Genomic DNA, 27,107 nt, shown 5'->3' with positions numbered 1-27,107 from the left:
GCACTGTACAAACAGAGCAGATCCAAAATAACAGAGCTTTAGACCCCAACAGTGCTCTGATACTGGAACAAAAAATTAATGCCAGATGACAACAACAGGCCTCAGTAATAAAGTCAATGTCTTACTCAAGTTTTATCTAAGATAGCGACTTAAAGTGTTGGCTTCATGTCTTATATGACTGAGAAAGAAAAAAGCCTTCACTGCACTTCTGAACAGCAGGCTGTAACTGGCTTGTTCAGCAGCACTAGGGAGGTACCTTAGAGAAGTTTTACATCAGGCTTATCAATACAGCGCTAGAGCACGTTCCATTAACACACCAAGAAGTATTTGTCATATGATAATTCACTCTGTACAGAGAAAAAAAATAAAATAAAAAATAAAAATACATGCATGTGAACATGAGGGAGGAAGCACTGTCACTTGTACTTTTCGCTAGGGCTCTATTTTTCATATTCCTGTATCTTAGAGAAAAGGTCAGAACTAAATCAAATCACCCACAGTCTCACTCTATTCCTACTCTCGTCCATATTTTTATTACCCATACTAACTATTTCTGCCACACATATTAAGATATTGTCTATGCTCAAGATTATCATTAAAGCAGAAATTGACATAAACCTCAAATCTTACTATCTTCCATAGTCATTATGAGTCAAATTACCACCGTCCACAGTTTACTAAATAAGGTCAAAGTGTTAAGTTCCTCACTCTCCACCATGCATGTTTCAATACACATCTTGAGCAATATTTGTTCTGACCACAAACAGTTAACAAATTTGAAATGCTTTGCCCTGCGAGTTGAAAGGCTGACTAACATGGGTTGAATAAGATGTATCTTTTCTCCTACTGCCAGTGTCTCTCCTCCTTAGCCCTCACTTCCCCTCAGTAATTATAACAAGAAAACAGCAACATCTCTAAGTATAGCATTACACTCAACTGAGGCACTCAAACTGCTGCACTGTCCTCCTTCCAGCTGTTACTTAAAAAGTATTTTCATCTCCTTCCAGTGCAATGCAGCAGTTTTCTGTAGGAGAGCAGGGGCAGCAGCTACCCCAGATGTTTCTGACTGAGCACTCCTCTCAAGGCTCTAAGTAAAACAGCTGGAAACAAGGCCTGCCACCTTCTCCCTAATACAATACTATAAAATTTGCACACGTCATGGTTTGAAAGCAAAACGAGTGAGAGGCTCCAAGTCAGAAATACAATTTAATAAGAAGAAAGGTAAAAAGGTAAAGTAAAATAAAATAAAGTAAAATAAATGCAATAATACAAAAGACCACTGACAGAGTCAGAATACAACCTGAGCAGGATGGTGGAAGCAGTCCAGGTGAGGTGCTCTTCCTGAAGCAGTGATCCCACAGAAAGGTCTGGTAGCTCTGCTCCTCTGGGAATCCAGTGGGAAAGAGCTGCCTGTACTGTCCCAAATCCCAGATTATATCCAAGTGAGAATGCTTGATTCCTGCCCCTGGGCAGAGCATCTCACAATGGGATGATGAGCTGTGAAGTGGGTCCTTGGTGGCCCATTAAACAGAGATAACTCCTGGAGGGAGTTACCTGTGAGTCCTGGGCAAGGCATTGATGGGCCATGAGCAGAAGAGCCCAAAGGAGGGGCCTGGGAAACACTGCCCCACCTGGTTTCAACAGTTCATGAAGATGGTGATAAAATAAATACTTTGTGTACATCCTACACTACAACCCAGGACAACACAATAATATATATCTGCATGCTAAATACTTTATTATAAAGACAGAAATCAGTCATAAATGGTATTTAGGAAAGAGATTGATGCAGAAAATTCAGAAGTCTGCTAAAACTGCTACTGAAAGGAGTGTAGTTGAAATGGTCCCAGTTTGGAAAGAACACTTAACAAAAAGGAACCGCTTCAAGTCCAGGGTTTCAGACTGTCAGAGTAATACAGAATGCTACCAAAAAGCAAAAATATTACAACTTTGTATCAAAATAATATAAAATAGATCTAATCATGTTTATAATACTCTACTTTCCAATAATATATCCAATCTTTTACCAATTTTCTAAGTGTTCTGAATGAAGCAGAAAAATGTCCAGGTAACACACACTGAAGAGAAATAAAACTCCTTCTGATGTCCTCAAAGGCATCAAAGAGTTTCCTTTTTATAATTTTTTTTAAATTAAGAGCTTTGCATTGTTCCTTGAATTAGATGTCGAATCTTCTCAGCATCTTTTTCTATATTTTTATTTCTAGGATCAATCTTGAGAGCTGCTTCATAATCCTGAAGACCTAAAATAGACACATTAATAAGAATATCAATCGATAATGCAAGAACATCCTCTTCAGCAACTAACTGGAAATAAGTACTCCCCAGTCATATGCATAAAGTATTGGTCTTGAGGTTTGTCCTTAGGTAAGATGGCATCAGAATGACATTAGTTAAGCTTCCATCAGTAAATAAATTTCTGTTTTGTTTATCTTATTTTGCAAAGCATTTTAGTGGAAACACTCTACCACATAAACATTTTCAAGTCTTGAAACATGAAAATACAACCTCTTCATTCACATATACACCTATATATGTGTGTGTGCATGAGGGGACTGTCCTAAAGTGTTCTGCTGAAGAGAGGAAATGATCCTGTGTGAAAATAAGACCAAAAAAAGATTGTGAAAACTAGAGCTTGTGGGGAAAACACCAAATCATGAGTACAGGAAGTAAAATCTTGCCTACATTAGTCTTTTTTATAAGGTTTCAAAGTGCGAATGAAGCTGTAAGGGAATAAGCAAGTGATGCCTAAGTAGATAGTCAAACGATGCGCAAAGCTTAGTACTTCAAGAATATTCTTCAATTTCTGTTATCAGCTTTTCACTTGTAAATTTGCTTTACAAAACTAATCTGGATACTCCTGAGGAACTGATTAAGGACACTGCAAATTCAGGTATTTTCACTCAAATCAATTGCACTTGATTAACCATTTTACTCATGTGGGTTTCCTACCTCATTTTATAAAGACGTTACTAAGCACTTCACAAATATTTTAGAAATATTTTATGTTATTTTAATATCTTCAATGGAAAAACTCCTTAAATTAGGAATGTAATCTATTTCCTCAAACTTGTAGAGATTTTTCAAGTATCCGGTGAATAAAAAAAAAAAAAAATAGAGAATGTGGTATAAAGGTTTTTAACAAACAGACATAGATTGTATAGACCTCCTGAAAACATGAAGGTGTGAGCAGCCCCACTGGGCTAAACAGAGTTACCTGCATGTCAGTATAAAATCCTGTGCATGTTCTCATAAAAGCAAGGCCTCACCTTCAGTGTATAACTCCAGCTGACAAAATGCTGTTCCACGTCTCACATGGGCTTTCACTCGAGCGTTCTCATTATCAGGAACAGGCGGTGTCAACAGTTCCAGGGCCTTTACAAATGACAACACACAAAGTATTTATAAGTAGATTTTCCATAGTTTGGGGTTCTTTTCTAATTTACAAACACTTCTCTCACCTGATTACTATTATTATTCAGTGACATAATAACTATTCAAACAGGAATAGAAAATAGCTATTCAAATTTAACTCTAAATGGCTTGTGAATCTAGTCATTAAGATTTGTATCCACCATCCCAGTTTGCCAACCCCAGTTACGTTGCCATGGCTAAAGACTGACAAATACCATGTTAAATGTTTATTGCAGTCAAATAATGTGTTCTGGTTTTATACATCATATAACCTATCATGCTATCAAAAAAAAAAAAAAAAGGTAGCACTAAAAAGGCACACGTGTTTTAGTAGTAGTTACTAGGAAAAACAAAACAAAACAAAACAAAACAAAACAAAAAAAAACAAACAAAAAAAAAAAAAAAAAGACCAAAAACCCACAAGTTGCAAGAATCAAGCACTTATTAGTTCAAAACATATTAATCCTTGCTTGGAAAACTTTTTCACATTGTTCAGGTGCCATTTGAGATCATTCCTCTTGTTGTGCAAATAACAGCTGCTAAAACATCAGGACAATACAGCCCTTCTTTAAAAATGTTTGGCTTGTTGGAAGTTTTTTAAGCTATCCTGCTCATCACCACCACATTTTTTTCCTTCCAACTGAATGAAGCACACCACAACACAATAGATAACATACGAGTATACTTTCGTTTTGTTTTTCTTTGCTCCAAGTTGTGGGCTTTTTCAAGTGTATATATTATTACAACATTTTTTATCTGTAAAGAAACATACTGGACAATATAGGGCCATTTGTCACAAATATGTGGAAGCCTGGTTTAGAGTTTACTTTATTGTTATTTTGTTTTAAATTTCTGAAAGTTTATTAATCACTATCAAATTTTAATATTTCACCATTGCTTCATTATATCAATTTTGAATTTTAAAACTTTGAATTGCACTAATATGTATTTTACAGATCTGCTTAGAACAGAACCATGACAGTAACAAATCACATTAATGTAAAAGATGACAGCCTGAGCTCCTGGATTTTTATACCTTAGAGGAATCTTCAATAGCTTTGTGTAAATTTCTCAGTTTAAGGTGGCAAGCAGCTCGGTTCAGGTACAGCAGGGGAAGTTTATTGTTCAGCCTCACTGCAAGGTTATAGGCATTTACAGCCCCAAGGTAGTCTCCCATTGCAAACATTTTGCTAAATATTAAACAAAAAGTGAAACATGCACTTTAAAGAAGGGAATAAATACAAAACAAACACCTCCTTATTGTTAACTCATTTTCAAAAAATCTTTTCCTTTGAAATGCCCCTTTATAGCCTTTTCTGAGAACAACATAGCTGAAGTTCAGTGCACCTTGATGCTGACAATATAGCTTAGAGATACGTGACAAAAATAGTCACTGCTTACAAGCAATGAAGAATTGTAAGAGTGAACACCCTTATGTAGACACAGGACTCATTTTGAAAGCTTTGTATATCTGATTATGATTGCCTAATCAAAGCTTTCTGTATAACATAGCTATATAAATAAACCAATATTCGTATCAAGTTCCTAAAGTTTATTTTATGCAGGTGTTTAACCTCTCACTAAAAAAGTACAAGTGAAATTAAATCCACTTGGGTGTAATAAGTGCACTGCCTCAACTTTCTTCAAATAAGACTATGCATAATGTGTTTACAACGATTTTGTGCATCATGAGCTTCAACAATTGCATCTCATGATTTATCAGATTCTAAGTCCATAAGTTACTAATAAAATCTCTAATACAACTACCATGACTACTCTAGACATTCACCAACTCTGTCTAGAATAAATAAAATATACCAAAACTGAACAGTAGACAAACACCATAAAGCTAATTAATTTTTAATACATCTTCAAGTGGAATGTAACTTACTTTCCTTTGTCCTTTAACCAATCTGGATTCTTCTCCTCTTCTTTCAAGTCTTCCAGCTCAGATAAATCAGAATTTATTATTCTTCGAGCTTCTGCTTGTTTATGTAGCCACTGTAAATACAAAATGTGCCAGTATTATTTCTGAAGCAAAAATTCAAATCCAAACCAGGATTTTACTTTCATCTCTTCACTCATACTTATCAAAAGAATTCTATTAATCACATATTTTGGACAGAGGAAAACATTTCATAGTGTCCAATATGAAAAACTTCAACATTTCCCCAAATATTTTATTACCAGGAGAAGTCAGGTTACCACATCCCTAATACATTTTTGTTTACTTGTCTGTTTTCATCTTTCAAAATTATTTTGTGTTCATTGAATGGAGCTCAAAAGAGCTGTGAGCTTCTTTTAAGACAGGACTGAAAGCATCTTAAATATAAGACTTAGGACATTTCAAATTTTGTACTTCAACGAATTAAATGAATATTGCTGCCTTTTCTCCCCCTCCTAAAAAAGGAACCTGTTATTTGTTAATCTGCACAACCACATAGTGAAAAGAATTTTTACAGAAAATTGTTTCTTTATATCCTAATTTAAATAAGACTGCTTTCCTTGGAAGATAAGGAAATTGCATATGTAACATTCCTTGGCACAGACATTATTTTTGTATTGACTGAATACACAATAAATAATTCCCCACCTTACCTCCTCCTCTTCTGCAACACGAGATTCTCGCAGAGCTGTGGGAAAAACTCGTGGGGTAAAGTTGACTTTAATTGTAGCAGCAGCTCGGGGGGCTGGTAACTGCTCTTCCTTTAAATTCTCTGAAAATATACTAGAGGAACCATGTACAGGACCTATGAAAAGAGTTAGAGCACTGGAAATGAAAAATGAAGCAACAGATTTTTCTGGTTTTCTACCTAAGTCCAAAGTACATCTGACTTAGAAATGCGGCACATTAGAATTAAACCTCTAATTGCTCGGAAAAAGTTTAGACTTCTTCTTTTGAAGAGAAGGTTCAAACAATTTTTCTTCCTAATGTAGCAAGTAAATGAATGGAATTATACAGCATCTGTCACAAATGAACTTAAACTCCTCTTACACCTCTCTCTTTGTTGTTTGCATGATGCTGTAACAAGGCAACAATAAGAGCTAAAACTAACCTATCAAATTAAAAAAAAAAAAAAAAAAAAAATTAAATGTCTTCTGCTAGTTGAGTTCCCTGAATTGGCTCTCCATGGAGCCAAGACACAGGACAGAGAGCACAAAAGGAGACTGAATATTTCTATGAAATCCAGCAGCTAGGTAACTTTGGGTAACAGAAACCCCCAGGAAGTCTGCATTACACTGCCAGAAAGGCTTTCTGATTTACTTTCCTAAAGCTTAGCACAAAACCCACCCTTGTATTCCCAAAGACTTCAACAAGAGCTAAGAACTCATGTGCTTTAGCTCAATAAATTGCCTGAAAATAACAATTTTAAAATAACTGTGAGCTAAAAGAACTGGTTCTATATAGTGGAGACAAAGATAAGTGATGAATTAGAAACATCTAGGAATAAAGTTATACCCACACTTTAAAGAATTATAAAGCACAGTTCAATCATACAACCTTTTGTGGATTTGAGTCTGGCCTTAGAAGTTCCTTCATTAGGAATCCTAGTTTTGTTCATTTTTTCACTTTTTCTCTCTTTTAATGGCTCAGTTTCTTGATGCAATTTTCCCTTTTTTTGTATGCTCTTGTATTTATCACCATCTTTTTGTTGGTTTTTCCATAACTCCAACTCTTTAGCGACCTTCTGCCTCTCCTTTTCTTTCAGATCTTCAATTCTTTTTCTTTCTTCTTCCTCTAGCTATTTGAACAAAAAAACCCCTATGAGACACATAAAATCTGGTAATACTGACTTGACTAAGTTAAAGTTACCATTATTTTCCCAGTTTCATATCCCAAGCATAGTGTAACCAATAATGTGACCATACAAGCAGAGTTAATTAAGATGCTTAAAAATTACCGTGAGAGTGAAGATTTCTGATTAGTTTTGAGAGGTCTCATCTTTAAACTCTAAAGCAAGTCTGATATCAAATACCACAAAGAATAAATGAGAACTTTTTTAAATCAGTATTTTTCAGTGTTAAAGGACTAAACACCTGCAAAGGCCAAAACAGACTACGGTTTTGCCACATGACTGTACTCTCCTTTCAAGAGACAAAAATCTGAGCTTGTCACCAAAAACTGTCATTAGTATTACTCACAGAAATGGCAAATCCTAAGTACTTTTTCAGTAACATTTTTGTATTTGGTAATAAATGTTTTTGATTAAAGAAAGAAATAATAAGGTTCACCACACTATAATAAAAGTTGGTACTTTTAGCAAAGCATCAGCCAGATTAGTTGGTAGCTGTTTACATGTATGTCTTGTAGAGCTCTTTCCAAACCTACCTTCATTGTGGCCTCCAAAGCATATTTTTTGTGTTCCTGTTTTGTAATTTTTTTTGCTTCTGTCTCCTCTTTTGCCTTTTCATGGGCTTTAAGAACAGCATTCTCTCTCAGATATTGTAGTTTCTCCTTGTCAGCTTGAAAAAATGAACTATTTTAGTCATTTAAGCCTGGAGTTCTACTGGTATGTACCATGTTAATGAAAACACCAATTTCTTCTGCTACTTTGGCAAATGCAATGTGGTTACAATTTGACTAACTAGTGTCTACCAAGCCCATGTCTAAAAGAGAAAAATTAAGATTTGCTTACACACAAAAAGTTTTACAAGAAATTTTGGGTTTTTTCATGCACACCAGAACCAGTAAATGTTATTTGTTTGCTCATACTTTCTATTTTTAATAGTGAACAACCAGGTTGAACTGAGCAGGTATCTACCAGCAGCAGTTTCACAGTGTTGGTTCCTTACACGTAATCTAATTTTCAGAGTAGAGAACTTACCATTTGCTAGAGTAAGGGAATCCCACATGGCCGGTTCTTTTTTATACAAAGTGAAGAAAATGTTTCCATTTCCAATCTTTGCTGTGCTATTTGTGTCATCAATAGGAGCATATAAAATGGCCTCAAATAAAAAGGGAGGGATGCTTACCTACAAAAATACAATTTGTACTAATATTTATTATTTTAAATTAACTCTCACATATTCAAAACACAGCACAAGCATACAGCAAACCTCAAGAAATAGATACTACTGACAGAACTAATTGGCTTTTTATCCACTGTGGAGGTTTATAGAAGCCTAGAGAAGGTGCTTCCTTCCCCTTAAGGGTGGGTCATCACAAGGCTATGTATTTTATTAATGGGATTGAAAAAGTCGGTTCTTCAGCACTGCAACAGAAGCCGTGGCTTTCAAATTTAGGATTATTATTCACAGTATAACAAATGTATGAACTCGGTCCATTTATGAGAGTAAAGGCAGCTGGCACCTGTTGCGTAGGGAATGAGCAGTGGTAAAGCCATTATCTGCCGCAGGACGGGCGTTTAACAGCCTGCGGCACACAGAGAGAGCGATAATAAAAGATAAAGGGTAGAAGAGATAAGATGCACTCGGCGTGTTGCCATGGCGCCCGGCGCGCGTGCCTCTGAGCGGGGTTAGACCAGCCCCGCGGCCGCGGCCCGGCGCCGCAGGAGGCCCGGGAGGCCAGCGGGGCGGCCGCCCACCTTCAGGTACCGCTCGCTGCAGAAGATGTTGGCGGGGGTGGCCCGGGCGCCGCGCAAGGGCAGCGAGAGGTACACGGCGGAGAGGGTCTGGCGCCAGCTGTGCTCTCGCAGCCACACCGGCATCGCCGCCGCCGGGCCGGCCCCGAGCCCCTCTCGCCTCGGCGCCCCGCCCGCCCCGCGGAGCACGCCGGGAGATGTAGTCCCCGGGGGCCCGAGGGCCAAGCCTCCGGCACGGCGGGAAGGAATGCAGCTCCTATCATCCACATACATTTCTAAAGAGACGAACTGCTGGTAGTGTAGAATTTCTGACAAAAAAAATTATCAAAAGCCCGAGGATGTATTTGACTGATACACAGAACCTCAGAATGGGTCGGGTTGGAAGGAGCCACAGCGGGTCCATCTGGTCCGGCCTCCCTGCTCAAGTAGGGCCATCCCAGAGCACATGGCATAGGGTTGTGTCCAGGTGGTTCTGGAATATCTCCGGCGAGGAAGATACCACAGCCTCCCTGGGCAGCCTGTACCCACACAGAAGTTCTTCCTCAGTTCAGGCAGAACTTGCTGAGCATCAGTTTCTGCCTGCTGCCTCTTGTTCTATCGCCCAGAACCACTTAGAACAGCCCGGCTCCATCCCCTGGCACCTCCCTTCAGACGTTTATACACATCGCTGAGGTCCCCTCCCACTCACCTCTTCTTAAGGCTAAACAGGCCCAATTCCTTCAGCCTGTCCTTGTAAGAGAGACTCTCCAGAGCCCTGAATCCACTGGGTAGCTCTGTGCTGGACCTGCTGCAGGAGCTCCATGTCTCCGGCACTGAGGAGCCCAGAACTGCACACAACACTCCAAGTGCGGCCTCATCCTGGCTCAGCAGAGGGCAGGATCACCTTCTTTGACCTACTCTGGCAATGCTGGCACTGAAACTTCCACAGGTCCCCTAAAAATAACTGGGTCATAGAGGCAGCCCCATGCTATTGCCAAGCAATATTGTCTGCTGCAGTGTCTCTGCCAAAAACTCAGGAGGTAATTTGCACATTAGCACTCCCCATTTCTCAAACAAACTGTAACACTGTATCTGCCAAAATAAAGTCTGGTATATTGAAAGCAACTGCTTCTGGAGAATACGGCCTGAAAGATGAGCCAAACACAGCTGGATAAAAATTCAGGTATGTTTAAGTTCCTCAAAAGTATACAATTACCTAGAACTATGAGGAAAAATCTAGAAACAAAGTCTAGTTTTCCCTCTTTCTTTTAAAGTGAGACCAAGAATAATGGAGTCTAACATGGCTCACATTAGCTAGTATTTCTGATATGTATCACTCAAGATTTAATTTTTATGTTAAGATTTAATTTTTATGTTTTATTACCTATAATAGACAGCAATATTCAAATAGTAGAGGCTACTTTTAAGTACTGTATATATACATAAAAGTAGGAATCACAGAGATTTAAAACTTTTTCAGAGCAAGAAATTTCTGGGTTATTCTCCACCCTCACTCAACTACATCAATATCATCTGGAAGAATCCTTGCATGGACTGGAATCTGAGAATTGAACTAAATTCCTCTTTCCAAGAACATTCAAAGTACACAGCAGCAGCAGCAGGTAGAATGATTATAATGTAGTAACTCCAAATCTCCTACCACTCCAGGTGTGGTCATGCAGAAAGCATCCTGCAGTTACAGAGTTCATTCACAGCCAGTGAGTCAGAGGTTTTGAGTGCAGGTCTTCTGCCTTGGTCACCCAGGTGTCATTTTTAGTTTAATCACAGAGAATATACTGAAATGAAGCAGGTTATAATTTATTCCTGCTAGAAGAACTGTATTATGCATGCATGCTTTACAAGACAAGACATAGTTATGGTTACCAATATTTGGTCTTCTCAAATGACACAAAAGAGCTCCAACACATCAACCAAAATGTCTATTTACTTAAAACCTAGACCTGCAATACAAAGCTCGTAGGAGATACAGTAAATATCACTTATGTTTTTATGTCAAAGTAGCAGATTTAGGTGCTAAAGGACACAAAAGGGATTCAGCAAGGTCTTGGATCAACCTTAAAAGTTTTGAATTGATGTGTATGTGCAGATGCACCACCTCTGTCCCACCCACTCCACAGCCTTACCTGGACAAGCTGCTGTGCTCTCGCTGTGACACACTTGCAGAATAAACAAGAGACAGCCATGCAGCGTGGTTCTTCTGCTGGCACTAACTTTATCAGTCAAAAGTCTGCAGTGAAAAGTTTGCAGTGAAAGAAGATAATTCTTTCCATTGAAAATCTGATTCCTAAGTTCCCATCTTCTGTGCTATGAAGGATGCAGATTTATGTACCAGACAAACCTTAATAACATTATTAATATTCTGGACCTTCCAGCTGCCTATACATACATATATCTTTTCTGGGGTTATTTCACTTCTAATGGCTTCAGAAGTTTTAATATATGGGAGAAAAAAAAATTCCTTTAAATAGTTTACATTTTCTTATCTTTATTTATTAACCTTTTTTCCTCCCATCCTTTCTAAATTCTCTCTCATCCCTCCACATTGTTAAGAAAAAGCAGAAACATTTTATGAGACTCTTTTTATTCCAATAAACTGTTTTGTATATGTGGTTTGGGACCTATATCAGTTACTTTTAAAAATTATTGGTAAAACAGTGATTTGGTATGTGTTAGTTCTGGCATTTTAACTAACAGGTAGAGCTTAGTAATAATTTTATAAACTGGAATAAATAATTCTTTGTATAATCATTTTCCAAGTGCAGAAAGTTATTTTAAAAAATCTGCTTGGACAAATGGTGCTTGAACCTTCCCTCTCATCCTGTGAGGAAAGAAATGGGGCTGAAGGCACAAAACCTTTTCCCATCTGCTTTGAAGTTACTGCAGATTAACACCTTTACAGAACAGTGGAGCTCTCTAGGAGAGGCAGGAGCTGTATTTTCTGATCCATATGATGACCTCATGCTGCTTCTTGCAGGATTACACCTAATCCAAATGTGTTCTCACAGGCAGAACATTACAAGAGTCCATCTAGGCATTGCATCATCTTCAGAAAGTCAACAGGCAACTTCCCCACAAAAATTATCTTTATTTTAAAAGAAATTGAAACCAGACAACAGAAAGCAAGTTACATACAGTGCTGGACAAAGTCTACCATATACATTTTCCAAGAACACTTGAATCAGATTCTGATACATGTTCTTCTAAAAGGTAAAAATATCACATCATTATAAAAAAAAAATTAAATGTCAGCAATCTTAATCAGCTTATATTTTGCATTGTTTGGATGGCAGTAGATTGGTAACTTGCCTTTTTCTACTCACTTTTAACTCTAAAAGGAGAATGTGGACAAAAAATTCCAAGTGAGAAGGCCCTAAAGACCACAGTGCCTGCTCTAAAGGCTACAAACACAAGCTTGGAGGAAAGATCACATTTTAAATAAAAATCCCTAACAACTTTGTATTATTTCACATTTCAGAAAAAAAAATTCAAGAAAGAAAAATAAAAAGAAAAAATAATATAATAAGAGCTTGCCCTCCTTAAGTTATATGTAAGTTCAGATTTAGACCATTCTGTAGAGGAAAAGATGAGTGTCTAGGAAGAGACAACTCTCATAACTTCAATCCAAAAATGTCTCCTGTACAGCAATTCCTGAAATACAGTGCACAAATCTCCAAGTAAAAAGGTGGGGTTGGATCAAAAAATTATTTTGAGACAGCTTCTTTGAACGTGAAAAGGAAAATTATGTATGGTAAACAATGCAGAAATAGTTATTCCCTATGGTGCTGGGATAAGCCATTTCTAAACCAGGAGACACGGGGTGACACTGAAAACTGCTGGCTCGAGGCAGCACCTCTGAGGGCCTGAACACCACTCAGAACTAATCACCCCAGAACTGATGGCACACAGCACTAGGCCACTAAAGGGACCTTTCTTGTCTTCTATATAAAGCAGAAGTTATCACTTCCACATAAAGAATGTGCCTAACTCAAGATGTAGTGTAGGATAGTTATATTGCCTTAAAGAGTTCTGCTAAGTACACTTAGTTTCCAATTTTAGGGAAGAGTCTATTCTAATATAGAAAGCTTCTGCCAAAACCTAGCAACTGCAGAATAACTTTAAAATACATCCAGTTCTACATCCTCCTGCATATATCTAGTCACATCCAATAGACAAAAAAATTACATGCCTTCTAAACAAACAAAAAATGTTTTGTAAAACAAGTAAAGAGTGCTAGAATTGAATTTTCACACTCAAGAGCTGACTACCCATTTATCAGTGGATAATAGTAAGAAATTCATGTTAAGTAATGGCAACAAGATGATAATGCATATCAGTGCTGTGTGTTCTGAAAGGTTCTCAGTTTTAATTATCATTAATTGCTACCATCTATCATACCTCATTCTAAGCAAGATACCTCACCAGCTACCAATCCATAAACAATAACGTTTCACATACTTCATAGAGTAGCTTAAAACACATCATGGTATGAAATAATTTGTATTACATAGTAATTTAATCCCTGGCCACAGGGTTAATGTTGGACAAAGTCTGGAAACTTTTCCAATTTGAATTACATACATTAACTTTGTCATACACCACAGCACTAATGCATGTATTACATCAGACATGCTCTAATTTAAAATCAAAACAAAAAAGTTGTTGCAAAAATACATGTCACCAATGTGGAACACATTCAAGATTGTATAAAAAGTACTGAACTGATATCCCAAAACAGGTATATTTAAGCAGTACATAAGGGAAGATTAGTTTTAATATGAAACAGTCATTTAAGTCACACACAACATGATAAGAAGCATGACTTCCTTTTTTAAAAATGTTACACCAATACTTTTACTGACAGGCAATGTTTATTTATAAAATGAAAGGAATATATTTAATGCAGATGTGTTACTGTATTAAGTTGGAATAAAGACAAATATTAAAAAGGTGCTACATTTTAACACCACTGATTTTGTAAAAATCTCAAACCATAAAAGGATTTCACTTGCAAATATCACAGGCCCCAAACTGCAAACACTTTAAAACATTCTTAGATTGTTTGCATGCAGTTTCACTGACTTTGTTAATTCTCACATGCTTGAAATTAAGCCTGAAAAATGTGATTACAAAACTGGTTCTTAGATTAAAAACTTCAGAGGTCACAAAGTATAATCTTCTTTGAGCAGCCCCCAAAATAATATTTTTGTTTTAAGTAGAGCAAACTTCATTACTTTTCTCTAGCTTCTTTCATCTGAAGATCTCAAATAATAACTAGGCCTCTAAACAACCTTTGGAAGTAAGCATCAGTCCCATCTTCTTTCAGAAGAGACAGGCACAAACAGTTAACCTGCTAGTTTCAAGTTGTAGAAGGAATGAGTAAAACAGGAAGAAACAGGATTTTTGCTACCTGCCCTCTAGTCTGTACCCAGCACTATCACTTACATGTTTTCTCATTTAGAACTGGTCACTAGCAAAAAAGTATGGAGGACAGAACAATCCAATTTATACCTGTTTATTTCAGCCTGGAGGGAAAAAAGATTTGGAGCAATATAAGGCTGCATTTCTGATCATGACCAGAAACTATTTAAAAAGGACACAGGCATTTCCCATAAAAATGTTAAGGTTTGCAAGATTTACAAAATCTTTGCAATATTTTTGGTGTGCAGCACCAGTACAGTCTAAATCACCAGTAATGAAAGAAGCACATGAGAGTTCAATACAAGTTGTTTCATGTATTACAAAAAACCTCTTCTATTCTAGTCAACCCTCCCACCCTCCCTCCCACCCACCATTCTAGAACTAACTTCTAGTGCTAACCAGCTGACATTTTCCTAGTACCTTACTAATTAAACATGATTGCTGTTTTTCCTGTGCATACTTGAACTACTACTTAGTCAACACATGCAGAGAAAACCAAAATATAACTGCTTTCTAGATAAAGAGTTCAAGTATGCCAAGAGCATATCAGTAGGGCAAGCATATGGACTGGATGACTTGTGGAGATCCTTGTCAGTCCTGTCTCTAGGATCAGTGTGCTAACAAGTGTGGGGTTGGTTGTTCATTTCTTTTTATTTGATATCATTGACATCTGCTAATGCCATGAACTTACAGGTTAATAAAGGCAGAAAATTTACTGGGTTACAAGCCCAATATAATACCAGTTTAGAAAAATCTAAAATAAATTGATAGAATAAGTTTCACAAATACACAATTTAAGGCCTTATGAAATGATATTCCAGTTGATTTTAAGAACACTATATTTAAATACTAATGTCCCAACAGCTAATCTAGAAAATAGTTGCCTAACTTCATGTTGGGTTGAGGAAAAGATTAAGAAATCCATGGCTATTTTAAATATAATGTCTGCTCCAAAATGTTAAAACATGAACTGGACTTCTGAGAACAAATGCCCCAAAATATTCTCACAGGATGCACGGGAAGTGGGAGTGGGAAAAGTAACAATATCATCATTGGAGCTTTGGTTGAATTTTCACTGAGCAAAATTTTTATTTCATTTACATTACTGTAGGTGTGAACCAGCTCCATTATGTTCACAGTGCTAATTGTTGCAGAGATTAAACTGATTCCCAGAGGAACAAATCCATCTAAACAAGGTTTGGTTTAATTGCTACTTCAGGTACCAAAAGCGAATTCAAACAGTCTGTTAGTCATTAGGAAAACTACTGAAGAATAAATCTCTCTAACAGAGGTTGTGGCTTGTTTGTTTTTTTTTGTTGGTGGTTTTGAAATCACACCTTTAAAAAAAATGAGATTAAGTCTAGTTAATGTAGTAAATTAAAGCAACTAGTGATGAAAACAGAAGCTCTGGATCGATCTATCTCACACTTTACATCTCCATACAGGAAAATTCTCAAGATATGAAATATGTCACTTACACTTTAGACATTTTCTTTTTCCTGATGAGAGGCAAAACTTTTCACTTTTAAAATAAAACAAGTTGTATAGATTTGCACAGTATCTTCCATGAATGTACACAGTAAAGCCTATTTAAAATCAAACATAATGGTGAACTATCAAATAGGCCTTACTTTCACTCATTAGCATGGCTTACCATAAAAACTATCTCTTTATTAGATGACTGTGTATTCTCTATAAATTTCTATATCACTCATCATCACAGACCTGAAAAATGTATCACATGAAGGAACACGACTAGTACCTGTAAGCTTGACATATGATTTAATTGCTGTTTAAAGACTGTTGCCAGCACAGTGGTACATATTCCAAGCAGAATCTGCCATCACAGTGCCTCCTTTTATTAATTCAAAAGGACATTTCTCTCAAAAGAAACTTTTTCAGTTGCACATGCAACTCCATCACACTGCTAAGGCTGAACTGTTCAAGGCTAGATGCTTCCTGACATTCAAAAAAGAAGAGGAGCTATTTCTGAGATTAAGAATAAAATCAAATTATCCTTATTAAAATAGAATTTCTTAGCATCATACATGAAGTTCCAGTGCCATTCATACTTATCAGTAGGATATCAGGTTTAGGAAAGGAGCTAAACTTCTGACTACTTAGTTCTGATGTGAGCTAAACTCACCTGATATGACAGCTGTAATTTTCTTTCTTCACCATAGATTTCTCATCCCCTCACTGCAAAACTGGCTGAGGCAGTGGTGGGAATTTAGTTTTAAGACTTTGCTAACCAAATTATCATGCAATGCAGAGCCTGAGAAGAGCACACTCCATTGCCTTGTCCCCTCCTTCATGCCAAGTGGACTGTGTAAGCTCAGGGTGACTGAGCAGGCTGGAGCTGACAGCCCTAGAAGCTGGGCAGGATTTTCTGTGCACTATTTCATCCACAATTCTCAGGCAGCACTGAGGCAGGAGACTGGAACCATCAGTGAGAAAGAATAAGAGAGAGGTGCATGACTGCACAACCGTGACAGATGCAAAGACTTTATCCCAAGGTATGTCCTCAAGATAAATGAATTAAGGTTACATGTGCAACCCCAGTTTTGGCATTCTCTAGATTTAAAGCAGTGGACTCCATAAACTCAATGTGTTCTTTTTCCAATTTAATCCTATTTCACAACAATTTCCAAATAATGCAAGACCTAGCAAGAGCCTTCAGCAAGTAATTGCTGAGAAGTCAAGAGATTATTGCCTTTTCAAGGAAACAGAAATGTGTAATAGTTAGTGGGTTTCATTGTGTTACTAAGCATGAATTCATGATTTTTGAATAGCACATTAATGCTTTACTTCAAAAATAGGAAAAAGCACATACAAAATTCTCTGTATTTACCCTAAAATAACAACTATTAGTACTGCACATTCCTCCATGTCATCTCTACTATATTCAAAGAAAGGCTATTAAGAACATCAGTAACAGACATTCGCGCCAAAAGAAAAAAACAAAGTAATGAGTACTTGCAAATATAGTACCATTAAAACCAAGCACTAAATGCTAGTGTTAGTTAACACATTAATACACACCAGCAAATTAGGGCTATTCATACAGGCACATTTTTTCTTTCAATAATATTGTCAATGTTCATCCTACTTCCGATCAATTGTCAGTTACAGTTCAATCAGAAACAAAAAATATTCCATCCTGTAAAACATTTGCACACATAAAACTAAGGGTACAAAAGCTGAGATGGAAATCTATGAATGAAAACAGATTAGGGAAAGAAAGATTATAGCAATCAAACACATCTGATTGTCTGCAGAAAGTGAAGTACCCAATTTGTAACCGGATTTTCATAGCAAGTATTTGCTCCACCAGCAGGCAGTGAGGCTGTCAGCCCTCTGTGTTCAGCGCAGGTGGCCCTGCAGCCTCCCTGGTGCGCATTAACTGCACATCCTTGTCAGCCATGCAAGTGTCACAGCCCCACACTGCCGACGCCTCCGCCGTCAGGAGCCCATAGGCCGACTCTGTCATGCCCGTACAGATCCGGTGGAACCATTTCTGACAAGAGGCCTCACACAGGATGGCGTCCTGGTCATCATTGACTTCATGTGTACAAATTCCACACGGGTAGACAGGTTCAGAGGATGAGTGTCCGTGACGACTGGGATGGAGGGGTGTTTTGCTGCTCTTTTCAGAGTTGCATCCTTCAGCAGTACCTCGAGGCTGGCGGGACTTGCTCTGAGTCCCATTTTCGTGGCCAGCACTGGTGTTATCAGCACTGTTAGAATGGCTGTTATCCTGATTTACCACATTGTTTCGAGTAACATTTTTCAGGTCACTATTACCTTGACTCACAACGTCCTCTGTCCTGTGATGATGCTGATGAGCAGCAGTGTTCTGGCTGGATGCTTTGCTTGCACCTTGACTAAAGTCTTGCTTTTGTACTGATGATTTTGTCTGGTTATATGTGTTTGGTGGAGGAACAAAAGAATGGTTTGACTCTAGCTGAGAATTTGGAAAATTTGGATTGTTTCCAGGACCAAAGTTAGGTGGTACATCAGGGTGAGGTATCTGACCAGAATGGCCAAAGTTCTCCCCAGGATTTGGCCTGAAATGCTGAGCAGGCATATTGACATTCTGATTTATCTGACCACTGCCATAAGGTGGTTGATTCCCAAAACCTGGGTTATCATGTGGACCAAAGCTGAAAGAGTGGGGCCGACTAAAACCCATGCCAACAGGGTTTTGAGGAAGAGGATGTGGTTGGTTTCTGAGGGGGTAAGAACCACCATATGGTGAGGACACTCTGGGCAGCATGTGAGGTGGCATTCTGAAAGTGTTATAGCCTCCAAAGCCAGGATAACCAGGATTACTAAAATACGGATTTCCTGAAGGAAGTGGTTTATAAGACACAGTATTATAGTTGTCATCAAATGGATTTGCAGCTACAAGGTGGTCAGAGCTTGGGTTCGGTGGTGGAGCATATTCAGATGGAGGAGGAAATGACGACCCCTACAAATATTTTAAATACAACACTTTAATTAGTTTTAGTATTCTCCTGCAACACAGACCAACCACAAAGGTTTTGGATTAGCAATATAACTGCTGAAAGAACTGTTCAGCTGTTGTGTAAAATTCACCCACTGTACCCTGCCAGGCTGTCTGAAATTTCAGTACAGAGGCAGGAGAGGAGCTTGGGCTCCAGATAATGTGGTGATTTATAGTAGTCTCAGTGTTTTAAAAAGTTCACTGTTGAAAGTACTACTTGATATGTGACTTCTATTTCATAATCTTTTACAAAAGACAAGCAACAATACAGAAATCCAACTGTCACAAACACATACACAAAGTATTTCCAAATGTTGAAGAGTAGATTTGAAGCATTTCCTTAATTTCCTTTTGGGTTCATGTTACTGAATATACATCTCTTAAGACACCCCACTTCTATGAGGATATACAAACCTAATGGTACTGTAACCCTAAAAAAGGCATTTAGAATACAGGAGTCAGCAGACTGGTATTTTCTGTAGTCTGTGGAATATTCCATGCTGTACATTTCTATACCAAACAGAGCATTCAGTGATTGTGGACAGTCAGTAGGTACCAAAGCATAGTCAGTAGGTACAAAATATGAGAATTATGCTCTGGTTACAGAGCATAATCAAGTGCTTAATAGAGCCCAGAGTCTGTTTAAATGTCACCAGTGCAGTCATACAATTGAAATTCATTCTAGACTAGCCTGTAGGAAACATCTGCTGGGTTCACACACTCACACTAACTGTGCTCACAGAAAGCACTTCCTCCTAAGTACTAATAAACTAAGACTGAAAATTTATAAAAAAAAAAAAAAAAATTGTTGCAGTGCAAATTTTAACCTGGTCAGAAGGAGCACAAACTAATCTGAATGTCTTCTAGTTATTACTATTCCAGAAGACAAGGAAACTTCACTAAGAAAGAGGTGTGAAACCTTATAAAATAACTGAAAATTTCTCAGAGCAGGTTTCAGTATGACTACTTTAAAACAAAACAAAAATGAAGAAAACAGATCCACATCCCAATGGACTCTGCATAGGCCTAACAGAAAGTGATTGTTTTACCTACATAAATAAAGGTCTTCCCACTGGGCAGTACCAAATTAACAGATACTCTCACTCAAAAGTGAATGAACACACAAAGGAAAACTCGGCACTATAGCTATCCAATTGCTTAAGGTATTCTGTATTGAGGCTTTCTTTTCTGGAAAGAAAAACTGGCTAGAAATGTCACATTGCAGGGATTCAATGGAAAGGAGCTGTACCTGCCTTAGCTTTTGCTTGAAAATCACCCAGGGAGTATGCCAAGCTTGGTCAAAGCATTAACAAACTGTACTGATTTATTAGCCCACAAACCTACACATACAGGAATGAAAATAAAGAGAGAAGTAGTCTCACTACTCACAGCAACCAGTCACGCTGTACAGACTTACACCAATGGCTACAAAGTCATTAAAAAAAGTCTGTCCCAGAATCAAATCCCTATGGTAAAAATACAAGTTGTTGCAGTCTCACTGTGCTCTTTTCTTTATATGTCTTTGACAACTTACAGGGATTTAAGAAAAACTTCAGCACAAATAACTAGTATTTAGGAAGATTTCAACTTCAAAGTAAAACTGAAATATCTGGTATGTAGTTGCTATTTGTGACAACAAACTGATATTCTGAACAATGAGAGATAGTCATACCAGCAAACCACCTGTGAGTGCACTGTTTATTAAGAATTCAACAGAAGGAAAGGGAATTTACCTGTGTATTTGCTTTGCGTTTTTTCTTATCAGGGCTTCCAAGCTGAACTCCTGGTCCTCCTAACCCATCCAATCCACTGTCACCACCTACAAGATGTCAATCAGTGCAATAGTGCATTAATTTTATTGCAGACTGTTTGATAAATTTGCCTGTAACTACCATAGCCTCAGATATCTGTTACAAATACTGAACTTGCATTGACTCTGGTGCCTTATGTTACAAGTGCTAAGGGAGCACACATCTGAAGGTAAGCTAACATCCCTCCTATACCTCTGTCTACTGTCACTTTCACATCCCATTCATGCTCATTCTAATTGAAATAAACATTTCCATTTATTTTATTTTTATCCTACCCTTGGTTCTTAACATCTCCACATCACCAGTTAGGAGTATGTCTTGTTTGCATAAATCATAAAACTTTCAAAATAACTGCAGAAAGCCAAGTCTAAGACTCACCTCTTATTTAACTCACATAGACACAGCATTTATCAAACTCAGTGCAGCAATATACAACAGTGTTACAATCCACCATGAAGGAAAAGCAAACAGTAGCAGATCCATTAACAAGAACCACTGAAAACTTGCCATGTTGTTTAGACAAATCTCCAGTGTATCAAACCTAAATTTCACTAAATGCAAGATTTGATCAATAATTAAGTGAACCAGCCCACCTCTGCAGAAACCTCACAGAATAACTGAGCAAGGCCATCCTGGCACAAAAAGAAGTAAGGAATGTTCATTTCACTGGTTGCTCAATCAGACTTGACTCTGAGCATTACAAAGAGATATCTGTACTTCACCTGGGATTCTTCACTTCCCCAACAGTAGGACAAGCTCTCAAATTTGTATAAATTTTAAAACCCTACTTAGACCATAGATGAAAAATAGATCTAGCACACTCATTATTATCCCAGACAGTCTGTCTTCATGGGGCTCAAGTGAAATTGCCACAATATGGGAATGCAAAGAAAACCCTGAGCTGAAGTATGAAAAGCATTTTCAGGTGATATAAGAGCAACACATGTTGAAGTACTGACATCATTATATTAAGAAACTATATTAATTTTTTCCCCAGGCCTATTAAGATAATAGCTTATTTGCTCTTTAATATAAATATATAGTAACAGCACAGAACAGTAACCAGGCAATCCAACCTAAAAATTTTACTGTTGTTTGTTTAAAATTGATATTCAGAATACGAGTCAAACTGCATCAAGATGCAAACATCCAGCTGAACACACAGGTCTTCATTACCAAAGACAACCTGGAGATAACTGTGAATTATCAACAATATTATGCAAAGCAGCACAATGTATGACATTACAGTGCTCTGTTAGACAAGTGCTCCCAGCAGACAGGCAAACCAGCTTTAGGAACATTCAGCACTTCTCACAGGGAAGCTGCAGTCCTACTGTACACAGACCAAAATATCCCAAGTTATGTGAAATACTCCTGATCCAAGGAGGCCTGACAAATTTTCACTCCAAGCACTTCCTTCCTCCCCACCTTTTTTTTTTTTTAGGTTTCAGTGAATTTACCAGTTCTACTTCAAGTAAGAATCCAGTTCTCCCTCTGCTTTAATAAGTTCCTTTTGGCTCTAGCTGTCACCGTTGAAATTTGATTTTATTTTTCATTACACATAAGGAAGATACATGGATATCCCAGATCAACACCCATCAAATTTTAAGTCTGAATTTCAAAGACAAAGGCATGATGTCACAATCAAATTTTCGAAATAAATGTATGTTTGCAAAGAGCATATTGTGGTCTAGGATACCATCAGAGAAACTAGGGATTACTCTTTAAAGAGAGACTTTTTTGTCTTCATTTAGAACACAAAATCCTGCATATACTTAGTGTGTGATGAAGCACTGCCACTGCATCACCTGTAGACACTAAATGATTACAGCATCAAGTTTGACATAAAGAATTATGGCAAATTTCCCCTAAATTTCAACTTTTTGAATCATCTTCTTTATAATATTTTATAATATTTTTTCAAAACTGTAACTGCACTATCAACTTCTTCTTCAGTGTTCCTATAAGTTTATACTAAATTTAGTGTAAGATTGCACTGTGAACACTAATTCTCACAACTGCATAAATCACACTCCTGTTCATGTTCCTGTACTCTTAAAGCATAAATGACATTAACCACTGATAGCAAAATATTCGAAATTTCCAGATTTCTTTTAATAAATTCAACAAGTAGCAGCACAGACATCAGTAAATTTGTGATCAAGTAGAATAGTGAGGGTAATATGCAAATGCTGGGTTACAGTAGCTGAAGTTAAAACTTTATAAAACTAGATATAAATTCCCTCTCTGGGATATCATTCCTTCAAAGCATAAACACATTAACATCAGGATTCCAGTGACAAGTTCCATCAATTTCTACCTGAGTTGCTTTCATCAGCATGGCCATTCACATGCCTCAGTTTACAGAAGGGAGTCCTGTGTCTGGAAAGGCACAAAGCTTTTGTATTTTCAGTTCTCACTGTGTGAGGTCAATGATTTAATTCAGCCCTAAGAATTTTTATTTTCCCTGTGGGTTCTATAATGATTTAATTTATACATGAAAGGAAACAGAATGTTAGTCCTAGCATACCTCCAGAAAAGAGTGAATAAGGCTCATTTTCATGAAGCCAAAATAAACTTTCCACAAAGTCGCTTTTGGTACCTACCACACAGACTTTCGTTAAAGGTGTACCAAGCATTTTGGAACTCTGTTCTAATGAAAATTATTAATTGTCCAAGACTAATTTTTCAGGCAAAAATACAATTCTTTTGACTGGGACATCATCTAGCTCATGGATCTGAAGATATAAATACATATCTGATAACTATTCCCCTATTAAACTACAGATAAAATTCATTTCAGCCATTCACACTTGGGCAAAGGAGAAGAGATAAGCCTCATATTCTCTTTTACTTCATGCATACCTAAGACAGACATCTTCAGTTTTAGTTAGGAGAATTGCAAGTTGCAGTTTTGTTTACACATTAAGGGATTTTGACTTTGCATGTAATTTATGCCATACTTAACATACTGCAAATACAGTATGGAATATTTTCATATTTACTGACAAATCTCTGTCTAGGTTTTTAGAGGATGGATGCCAGAGTCTTTTTAAACAGTGCTTCATCTCAGTAAGGACATTTTCCCAAGAAACATAAATGGCTGGATAAACTTTTCATTATAGACAGAAAACTAAAAATAGTCTAATTTCAACCAGATTTGGTGAGCCTATTCTGTGGCCCTGAGACTGTAAACAGTTTTGATATTAAGCTGTAATTGGGTGGAACTTGGTGGGTAACTCTGGCATGTGAAACCATATATGCTTAAATATTTGCAGAATCAGGGCTTGAGAGCAGAGGAGTCTAATGAATCCCAGTCTCCTTTGTAACACTACTGTGTGTTTTCATTCTCTCATTTTCAAGCTTGCAATCCAGCTGTTACTCTAACAGTTCTAGAAAAGCAAACTGTAAATCAATGACAACATGCACCGTGGAATCTGCACCTTTTCCCACTTATCCAACTAGAAAAAAAGCTTAAAACATCAAGAACAATAGAATTCCAGGGGCAAAACAGGAGGTAAAAAAAATGAGAAGCACTAAATTGCAAATCTTATAATTTTGCCATGATTTTCACCAAACTCAGCCACCCATCCTGCTTTCTTTGATTATTTCATTCAGAAAAGCATTTCTGTGTCTAAGGACTGTAAGGACACAACTATCACCAGGCAGGCTGATGTGCCACTGCCATTAAACTCAGCTGCACTGCCCAAGTCAGAGGAGACCCTGCATTTCTGCCCTTCTCCCTACACCTTTGAAAGAAACGCGTTCTTCAAGCCTCACCAGAGTCATACACCAGTGCTAATAGTAAAGAATAATATTTCGATTTTTTTTTTCCCGAAAAGAGAAAGACAAAACCCCAACTAGAGTCGAGCACAGAAGCCACGACTGGGGGCAGAAGAGCGAACACTCAAGTGTAATTTATGGGCTCTGCATCAGCACGAACTCGGACATGTGGCAGTGGCGCCGTATTCCCTTGCACCAGCAGTATGCTCGCTGCATACTAATGTGCCGCACATCCCCAGACACAGCCGAGCCCGGAGCGCACGCCGGCCTCCCCCGCGGGGCACACCTGCGCGCACGGCGAGCCCCGGGGCGGCTGCTCAAGGCCCGCAGCCTGCGGGAGCCTCCGGGAGCCCGCGGGGCTCGGCCGGGCCCCACCGACCAAACTTGGAGCGGCCCCCGCCCCGCCGGCCCCGCGGGAGGGAGCGCGCCGGGGGCGGCCCGGGCCGCGCTGGGCGAGCGGAGCCGGGGGCGGTGCGCGCATCCCGCGGCTCGGCCGGCGCCCCGCACGGAGCCAGGCCCCGCCGCCGGCCGCCCCCGGCCCGGCCCAGCCCCCGCCGTACCTCGGGATCTCTTCAGCGCGATGGGGTCCTTCTCCTGTTCCGCTGACATTACAGACAGCAGCGCATGGCTCCCAGGGCGGCGAGAATCGGGGCTCTTTGATGCTGCTGCCGCCGCCGCCGCCGGCCCGCACCCCGCCCCCTCCGCCCCCGCCTCCTCCGCCGCCGCCCCCGCCCGCCGCTGCCGTAGCCGCCGCCGCCCCGGCAGCGGAGCTACGAGACTTTGTAAAGTTTGGGAGCGGGAGGGCTGAGCCGCAGCCCGCGGCGGGGGCCAGGCCCGGCGGGGTCCGGCGAGCGGAGCGGCGCTGCCCCGAGGCCGCCCGGGGGTCCGCGGAGCGCCGATCCGCGCCGGGCAGGGCCCCCGCGGGCTGCGGGCTCCCGCCTCGCCCGGCCCCAGCCCCGGGACCGCCGGGCCCCGCGCAGCGCCCCCGCCGGACACTCAGCGCGCCGATTCCCCGCCGCCCGCCGGCTCCGGGGCGCGCAGGGCCGGCCGTGCCCGCGGGGCTCCCCCCGCGCCCGCCATGAGCGCCGCGGGACCGCCCGCCCCGGCCCCGGGCCCGGCCCCGGCCCTGCCGCCGCTCCGAACAAAGGCGCCGCGCCGGGGCGGCTCCGCCGGCGCCACCACCCTCCCCTCAGCCCCCGCCGGGGCTCGGTCCGGCCGCGGGACACACACGGGGCGGGCCGGGGCCGGCAGCGCTCGTCAGTGAGCGCGGGGGCCGCGGCGGGAGCGGGGCAGGGGCCGCCTCTGCCGCCCTGAGGGGGAATCGCCGGCCGGGACCGGCTCTGGGACCGTTTCTGGGCCCGCACCGGGGCCGGCAGCGGTTCCGCGGTGCCGCACGTGCCTCACGGCCGCTCCCCGCCCCGGGCCGCGGCCCCCGCTCTCCCCACAGGCGGGCGGGTCTCTGAGGCGTTGGGGCACCGCCATCGGCGGGCCCGGGCAGGGCAGGGGGGACATTCCGCAGGGACCGTCCCCACACACAGGTGTCACCCGCCAGCCTGGGGGTACCGCACGAAGCCCCGGGCCCAGCCGGTGCCCTCACAGCCTCGGTAAACCCTGCGGGACCCTTGAAAACACACGGGGACAGATAAATCGCTGCCAGTGTCGGTGTAATTTTGTGCAAACGCGTTCTGCCTCAGTTTCCCGTCTGAGGAAGTGGCTGCGTTTTAGCGGCGTTACCGTTACCATACCAGGAACATACGGAGTTCTAGATCTAGATCAACATTGTTAACTGCATTGAAAGTACCATTTCCATAAAGATTTGTTCTTATAAGGATAAAAAATGCCCAGCTGTACAGTATGGGGTTTGCTCACATGCCTGACTTCAAAATACTTGGCAGTGCTGTTTCTCCATGTACCTTTATGTTAGAGGGATAGTTGAGTGTTTTCCAGCATTTGGAGCACTTTTTCTGAGGGGAAAAAAGTTACGTTCCTGTAAAGGTTAAGATATTGGTATGGCTATTACTTAGACATGCAAAATGCAAAAGTAAAGTGGAGAAAGTAATTCAATTTATGTTGATTTCTTTCCTTCCCTAGACATCACTTTTATTTGTCCACAATCTCTTACTTTGAAGATCCCAGATGCACGTACCTCAAAGTACAGCACAGCACCAGTATTCTCAGGAGATGTGCTGCTTGATTTTGTGTAATCTTACTGAAAAGAGCCTGTTATTAGCAAGGTGGGTGTGAGCTTGTCTATATTTGGAGGAAGATGTGCCTTATCTGTGAAGAGATTTGCATTTTCTGTGGCAGAGCTTGCTGCAGGCCGGGCTGATTCTCCCAGGGCTGCAGAGCTTTGTGCAGGGCTGCCGTGTAATGGCATGTAGACTGTAATTATGGATGCGCAGATTGATGTCACTGAGTCTATAAAGATTCCTACGGGGAGATTGTCTGCATCACAAATGGGAGCTGGGAATTCAGAGTTAACCCAGTGCTCTAGTTGCAAAAAATTATGTCTGTTTTGCTGTTCGTCCAAATTCAGCTTTTAACTGGCTCAGGTCTTTTGTGAGCAGTCTGTGAGAATCCTGTTGGACTCACTTCTAAACTCTCATTGGAAAT

The 27,107-nt window shown here is 40.0% G+C and overlaps 1 protein-coding gene across 2 annotated transcripts; it reads right to left on the bottom strand.

The window, feature by feature from the left end:
- Positions 1–2,126: 2,126 nt before the first annotated feature.
- Positions 2,127–25,154, bottom strand: LOC310914711 (pygopus homolog 1-like). 2 transcript variants are annotated; one of them, XM_083871067.1, is made up of 10 exons: positions 25,055–25,154; positions 20,634–20,719; positions 8,259–8,406; positions 7,763–7,896; positions 6,935–7,175; positions 6,031–6,182; positions 5,324–5,433; positions 4,469–4,622; positions 3,288–3,393; positions 2,127–2,261 (listed from the first exon to the last, which is right to left on the bottom strand). In XM_083871067.1, the coding sequence occupies exons 1-10, from the start codon at positions 25,101–25,103 to the stop codon at positions 2,152–2,154; spliced, it is 1,290 nt and encodes a 429-aa protein (XP_083727193.1). In that variant the 5' UTR covers positions 25,104–25,154; the 3' UTR covers positions 2,127–2,151. The 2 variants fall into 2 exon arrangements, with proteins under 2 accessions (XP_083727193.1, XP_083727192.1); XM_083871066.1 differs by lacking the exons at positions 2,127–2,261; positions 3,288–3,393; positions 4,469–4,622; ... (3 more) ...; positions 7,763–7,896; positions 8,259–8,406 and adding an exon at positions 14,751–18,864.
- Positions 25,155–27,107: the final 1,953 nt, after the last annotated feature.

Source organism: Zosterops lateralis (genome assembly GCF_965231275.1).
Source record: "Zosterops lateralis genome assembly, chromosome: 13".
Lineage (NCBI taxonomy): Eukaryota > Metazoa > Chordata > Aves > Passeriformes > Zosteropidae > Zosterops > Zosterops lateralis.
Note: the sequence above shows the minus strand (reverse complement) of the source record. Positions and strands in the feature narration are given on the sequence as shown.

Bases quoted from the DNA above. Each gene is read 5' to 3' on its own strand.
- LOC310914711 (XM_083871067.1), bottom strand. From the start codon at position 25,103: ATGTCAGCGGAACAGGAGAAGGACCCCATCGCGCTGAAGAGATCCCGA. The intron at 6,183-6,934 runs GTTGTATGATTG...CTCTTTTCATAG, and splicing joins CAGACTCAAATCCACAAAAG to GTCCTGTACATGGTTCCTCT. The intron at 3,394-4,468 runs GTATAAAAATCC...TCATTTGTAAAG, and splicing joins CTATTGAAGATTCCTCTAAG to GCCCTGGAACTGTTGACACC.